General features: G+C 34.1%; 1 protein-coding gene across 1 annotated transcript; it reads left to right on the top strand.

The window, feature by feature from the left end:
* Positions 1-3,605: 3,605 nt before the first annotated feature.
* Positions 3,606-6,470, top strand: LOC117334741 (heme-binding protein 2-like). The gene is made up of 5 exons (XM_033894532.1): positions 3,606-3,666; positions 4,029-4,210; positions 4,959-5,091; positions 5,439-5,619; positions 6,150-6,470. Exons 2-5 carry the CDS (start codon positions 4,031-4,033, stop codon positions 6,313-6,315), a joined length of 660 nt encoding a protein of 219 aa, XP_033750423.1. The 5' UTR covers positions 3,606-3,666; positions 4,029-4,030; the 3' UTR covers positions 6,316-6,470.
* The last annotated feature ends 910 nt before the right edge of the window (positions 6,471-7,380 follow it).

The following is a 7,380-nucleotide window of genomic DNA, read 5'->3' on the forward strand; positions in this document are numbered from 1 at the left end:
CCAACGGTTAGGGTTATATTAGATACCAACAGTCAGGGTTATATTATATACCAACAGTCAGGGTTATATTATATACCAACAGTCAGGGTTATATTAGATACCAACAGTCAGGGTTATATTATATACCAACAGTCATGGTTATATTATATACCAACAGTCAGGGTTATATTATATACCAACAGTCAGGTTTATATTATATACCAACAGTCAGCGTTATATTATATACCAACAGTCAGGGTTATATTATATACCAACAGTCAGGGTTATATTATATACCAACAGTCAGGGTTATATTATATACCAACAGTCAGGGTTATATTATATACCAACAGTCAGGTTATATTATATACCAACAGTCAGGGTTATATTAAATATCAACAGTCGGGTTATATTATATACCAACAGTCAGGGTTATATTAAATACCAACAGTCGGGTTTATATTATATACCAACAGTCAGGGTTATATTATATACCAACAGTCAGGGTTATATTATATACCAACAGTCAGGGTTATATTATATACCAACAGTCGGGTTATATTATATACCAACAGTCAGGGTTATATTATATACCAACAGTCAGGGTTATATTATATACCAACAGTCAGGGTTATATTATATACCAACAGTCAGGGTTATATTATATACCAACAGTCAGGGTTATATTATATACCAACAGTCAGGTTATATTATATACCAACAGTCAAGGTTATATTATATCCAACAGTCAGGGTATATTAATACCAACAGTAGGTTTATTAATACCAACAGCAGGGTATATTATATACCAACGTAGGTTATATTATACCAACAGCAGTTATATATACCAACAGTCAGGTTATTTAAAACAACGTCAGGGTTAATTAATACACAGTCAGGTTATATTATATACCAACAGTAGGGTTATATTATTAACCAACAGTCAGGTATATTAATACAAAGTCAGTTATATTAGATACCAACGTCGGGTTATTATATACCAACAGTCAGGTTTATTATATACAACAGTCGGTTTAGATTAATACCACAGTAGGGTTATATTAATACCAAGGTAGGGTTATTAATACCAACAGTCAGGTTATATTATATACCAACAGTCAGGGTTATTTATACCAACAGTTGGGTTAATATATACACATCGGTTATTAAATATAATATACAACATCGTTTATATTAATAACAACAGCAGGGTTAATTAGATACCAACAGTCAGGGTTATATTATATACCAACAGTCAGGGTTATATTATATACCAACAGTCAGGGTTATATTATATACCAACAGTCAGGGTTATATTATATACCAACAGTCAGGGTTATATTAGATACCAACAGTCAGGGTTATATTATATACCAACAGTCAGGGTTATATTATATACCAACAGTCAGGGTTATATTATATACCCAACAGTCATGGTATATTAGATATCAACAGTCATGGTTATATTAAGATACCAACAGTCAGGGTTATATTAGATACCAACAGTTCATGGTTATATTATATACCAACAGTCAGGGTTATATTATATACCAACAGTCAGGTTTATATTATATACCAACAGTCAGGGTTATATTAGATACCAACAGTCGGGGTTATATTATATACCAACAGTCATGGTTATATTATATACCAACAGTCAGGGTTATATTATATACCAACAGTCAGGGTTATATTATATACCAACAGTCAAGGCTATATTATATACCAACAGTCAGGGTTATATTATATACCAACAGTCATGGTTATATTAGATACCAACAGTCAGGGTTATATTAGATACCAACAGTCAGGGTTATATTATATACCAACAGTCAGGGTTTATATTAGATACCAACAGTCAGTGTTATATTATATACCAACAGTCAGGGTTATATTATATACCAACAGTCAGGGTTATATTAATACCAACAGTCAGGTTATATTATATACCAACAGTCAGGTTATATAGATACCAACAGTCAGGGTTATATGTATATACCAACAGTCAAGGTTATATTATATACCAACAGTCAGGGTTATATTAGATACTCAACAGTCAGGGTTATATTATATACTCAACAGTCGGGTTTAGATTATATACCAACAGTCAAGGCTATATTATATACCAACAGTCAGGGTTATATTAGATACCAACAGTCATGGTTATATTAGATACCAACAGTCAGGGTTATATTATATACCAACAGTCAGGGTTATATTATATACCAACAGTCAGGGTTATATTAGATACCAACAGTCAGGGTTATATTATATACCAACAGTCAGGGTTATATTAGATACCAACAGTCAGGGTTATATTATATACCAACAGTCAGGGTTATATTAGATACCAACATTCTGGGTTATATAAGATATATTTACATTGTGTATGTGAGCATAATTGACACCGAAATCGTAACATCAAACCATGCCGCGCATGAATATATTCACCCACCGGTACTACTCGTCACTAACGTATCATGGCTCTATGAAAAAAACCTAGGACTACGTCGTTTTTTTGTGTTAATTAAAAAGTGTCAAAAAGAAATTCTATACAATATTGTTACGCAGAAAATAAAAAGAATTGTTTTTTCCCGTATAATTTCAAAGCACTTTTTTCTTTGCTAATCTGCAGGTGACAAATGAATTTGGTAAAAATAGGCTGTTCCATTTGTCGAACCCCATTGACGAAGTAGCTGAATATTGTGAATACTGACATTTTTTTTATGCTAGCTCAATTTTAATTAAAAAAAATGTCAAGAATGAAAATATAAGCATTAAACTGTCTTTTTTGGTGTCTATGGTCGATATATAATGTAGATGCCAGAGCTTTGCAAACAAACGTGTCATATTGTGCTAGCGCACAAGCTAAGAACACGTGAGCACGTGAGGGTTTGATATATACACGTGCTATTATCTTTTCCTTATACAACTGTCTCCATCGTGAGTTTCTTATCTATGTCACGTGTACTGACCCTTGATTTGTTTTATAACATAGACCATGATTATAGTTGTTTGGTTATTTATTTCAAAAATATATCCATGGAATGTATAACTGGATCATAATATCAACCCGCCTGCAGTATTTGCTTTAGCTTAATGATAAGTCGGAACTTATAAAAATAAATAAATAATAATCAAATCACCTGTTACTTATAAAGAATATTCCTTTATGATATTGTAACTTTATATCACAATAAATGACATGGCATACTGGTGAAAGTAACCATTTTTATTTACAGGTAAATGCTTATATAGGTCTTAAGATTGTCTCTTTTGATTTTGAGCACGTGTTTCAACACACGGCACGACTACCTTTTATAATTCTGTCGGGGACAACCCTGCAATGTCACGTTTGCTGAGATATACCAGGAGCATGGTTAGCTTAGCATCACCTCTAGGGAATAATACATGACTGCTTTTCCATTAATGTTCAATAATCGTTTCTTTATTCCATATTACACAATGAGTAACTCTTTAAATGAGAGGAATGAGGGCGAATTATTTCACAGCATGACCTTTAAATCGTTGAAAAGTCTTTCACTAGTGGAGAGAGTTAAGCTGACCAATGGTCCACGGTCAATACTAGCTGTGTTTCATAAGATAGCTGACCAAAGTTATTTAAACCCACTGGACGTTTCCTTTCAGCATTCACCAACCTAGATCACTGCACCGCCAGTTCATCAGGTAAGAGTAATACTCTATCGCTGCTTTCATCAGTTTTATCTTTATTTTCGTCCCAAAATCAAGCATTTCATCTTTTGTAAGCAAATTGCATTGAGTAGCTCGAAACCATTTATTTTATTTTATTTTTTTTTTCGTTTTGACACTCAAATATAATCTTGGCCAGGTTCATCAACATTTCTTACCTTTATGATTTTGTTCCATTCCCTCTCTCTCTCCCCCCCCCCCCCCCCTCCAATTTTTTAAGGAAAGTGTCTTTAACCTTTAATCAAATAATGATTTTAAGGAACGCTGATGATACTGTTGTCATGTTGTTATGTATCTTTTTTTGTTTTTAATAACAACAAAGGTTTTTTTTTAATTAGCTATGAAGACCATGTTGTGCGCCACTTTTCTGACCCTTGTGATGGGTGCTGACGCCGCCGGGTTCCTCGACTTTTTGTTCGGAGTTCCTACAGATGCTCCTGGACTTCTAAATATGACTAACAAACACTGGTTCTGTCACGATTTGGATTGTCCAGCTTATGAAACCATGACAACCAGACCAGTAAGTACATGTAGCATATATATTCAAACTATGCAACTTATACGGTAACTAATATATATCATTATCTAACTGTGCAACTCTTTAAACGTGTCTCCTTTTGAAACAAAGTGTATTGAATTAAAATATAATCCAGCCATGCATGTATCACTCTTTAGAATTTGTACCCCGCATCCAAACTCAAATGAACTGTTCATAAGACAAATTCTTCAAATAGAGTTTTGATATTTCGAGGATTTGAACAAGTAAAAAACCTTTTTTAAAAAAAATGATTTCTGAATAAATTCAACTAGTCATAATTTCGGCGCTGTTTTGCGAAACATCATTTGTCTTTCTACAGCAACATCTGAACACTTTAGAGCATTGATGCCAATGACAGCTATAAAAAATCATCAAGTTAGGTTTGGTGTTTACATAATTTTACCGAATTACCTTTGTTACAGAACACTGAAATCTTGATGATAAACTGGTATTCGAAATACGTATGAAGTTTTAAGAAATTAAAATCATATTTATTTATAAATCATGTTTTAATTGAGGTGCCATGGCCTTTGTCTACGAACGTTCCATTACGGAGGCCGCACTCGGCATGCAAATAAAATCATTGAAATAAGCCATGACATCCTTACTGACCATATATTTCGGGGCAAATTATTCTCAAGATTTTAGGCATTTCGTAGATTTATCCATACAAGTCTTATTGCAACCCTAGTGATTGGACCTAAACTTTATCGCTCATTTTAATTTCTAGGGTTACGAGAAGAGAAGATATGAGGCGTCAAAGTGGGTAGCCACTAACCTTACGACAACCAGTTTCTCCTCTACGGAAAATTCACAAATGTTTAACAAACTCTTTAAATATATCTCCGGCCAGAATGCAATGAGTAAGTTACCGAAATTGATGCGTTCTATATATCTGTAAGATAAATGCAAGGCCTTTTTTCTCAGGCAATATGTTTCATACCATTTATTACATACTACACCGACTAATGACCTTTTTATTGGAGTCGACTAACTTTCTGGATTTTCAAAGGTTTCGCCAACTGGATCAAGGAATTGCAAAGTGTTGTAATATACACGCATTCCTACCATAAACTATACCGAAATTTGTTAGTGAAATGTTAAACGTAGTCGGTACTTATGTCAAGTCAGTATCATACTAATACAGTTACGTCTAAATATGAATATCATAAATAAGTTTTCGTGAAAAAGTATGCTCTTTATTTCTCAGACCAAAAGATTCCCATGACGGCACCAGTGTTGAAGCGCCACGTCCCCGGCGCAACTCCTCAGGCGCCCTCTACACACATCATGTATTTCATGGTGCCTCACGATATGCAAGTCTCTACCCCGGCCCCGACTGACCCTTCGGTCTACCTCGTCTCTCTACCCCCAATGGTTGTGTACGTCGGGTAAGTTATCACAGCAGCTTACATGTGTATCCTTGATTTATATATTTACTGATTAATTAATAAATTTATTTATTTATTTATTTTTGCAAGCACTTATTTAATTGTTTTGAAACCAATTTTGACTTTGTCCATTTATTGGTCCCAACATTCCTTAACTTGAGGATAATCATTTACTGAACATTTTCCATGATAAATCGGTATTGGATTTTAGGGCGGAGTCTATTAAGGTATAGGTAAATCAGGAATATTGATGGGACTGCGGCTTGGTCATTCTTTCTGGAACAATCTTGAGGTCAATAGAAGACGATTTTTCTTGATAATGATACCTTCCACCGTTTTATTTTCATCGATTCTCAAAGGGTTCATCCCACTGTCGCTCTCCTTAATGAACGTAACCCCTGAGCACCAAAGATGCCATTTAATATCAATTCCTTAATTTCTAACGACAATTAGTATTTCTTTTCGATATGTTGCATTATGTTCTGAAAATATCTAAAGCTTATGATTATTGTAACAATTGTTTCCTGTAGATCATACTCCGGGTACAGTAGCGAGAGCAAAGATATGGCTGCCTTCAAAACCTTGAGGGCGGAGCTGGAGACCACGCCCTTCAACACCGGGTACAGCTTCACCGCCGGATACGATAGTCCATTTAACATTGTACATAGACACAACGAAGTCTGGATTCCGGAATAATAACATATCAACATTACAAACATTTGTATATTGTCTCAGATAAATTTCATAGTCTCATCGCCTTAAAGATCTCAAATACAGTTGTAAATATTGTACAGTATAATAACATGATGATACATGTATATTGGTTTTGTAAATAAAAACGTTATATCCAGCAAACTTGTTTATGGTTTTGTTGACGATTTGATGAACATGCTACATTTGTATTTCGAACTGCTATATATACTAAATATTAATATATTATAATTATGAACAGAGTTTAATTGATTAAGATAACCTGTCCCCGGTCTGTACTATACTTGTACAGTAACACCTTAACGAAGCCTTGGGCAGAGTCTGATTAAGATAACCTATTCACATGGAGGTCACGTGACTAGTCAGGGTAGCGGACGGTATTTATATCGCTCCGTGATTTTTCAAGCTTTTCTATTTTGATTTAAACATATTTTTATTGTTCAATATAACAACAGGGATAAGGCACAAGTTATCTCAACTTAGAAACGCCTTCTCCCAAAATTACATTGTATATGTATAACATATCTACAATAATATACACTATCACCAATTAAGTTTTCTAGAGTTAGATATTTGTTAAGAGGAGAGCTGAAAAGCCAGGAAGAAGAACGAATAAAAAAAAAAAAAAAAAGGGGGGTGAGGGGGGGGGGGGGGGGGGGGGGGGGGGGGGTGAATCTATTGAAGAATAGAATATTTTTAAGCGACCTTAGAACCGATTACTATTTTTAATATAGGTCTGTACGGATTTAAAGATATATCCGTTTTGCTCGTCTGACAGGTTTGGAGAACCACAAAGAACAACATTGATTGTGACATTACAATATTGAGAAATGTTGTTGAATAAAATTTCACGTTGTCTTCTATATAATATACATTCTAAAAAATAATGCACAACATTTTCACATTCATTTCCACATTCACATGATGGATCATTAATTATATTAACTCGAAACAAATCATTTTTAAACTGCTACAGGCATGTCGCAACCTTGTATGTAAAACATTTAACTTTCTGTTTCCTACATGATAAAATAAAGGCAACGCGTCAAG

The sequence above is a fragment of the Pecten maximus genome, chromosome 9 (assembly GCF_902652985.1).
Source record: "Pecten maximus chromosome 9, xPecMax1.1, whole genome shotgun sequence".
NCBI classification, from domain to species: Eukaryota; Metazoa; Mollusca; class Bivalvia; order Pectinida; family Pectinidae; genus Pecten; species Pecten maximus.

Bases quoted from the DNA above. Each gene is read 5' to 3' on its own strand.
- LOC117334741 (XM_033894532.1), top strand. From the start codon at position 4,031: ATGAAGACCATGTTGTGCGCCACTTTTCTGACCCTTGTGATGGGTGCT. The intron at 4,211-4,958 runs GTAAGTACATGT...TTTAATTTCTAG, and splicing joins AAACCATGACAACCAGACCA to GGTTACGAGAAGAGAAGATA. The intron at 5,620-6,149 runs GTAAGTTATCAC...TGTTTCCTGTAG, and splicing joins CCAATGGTTGTGTACGTCGG to ATCATACTCCGGGTACAGTA.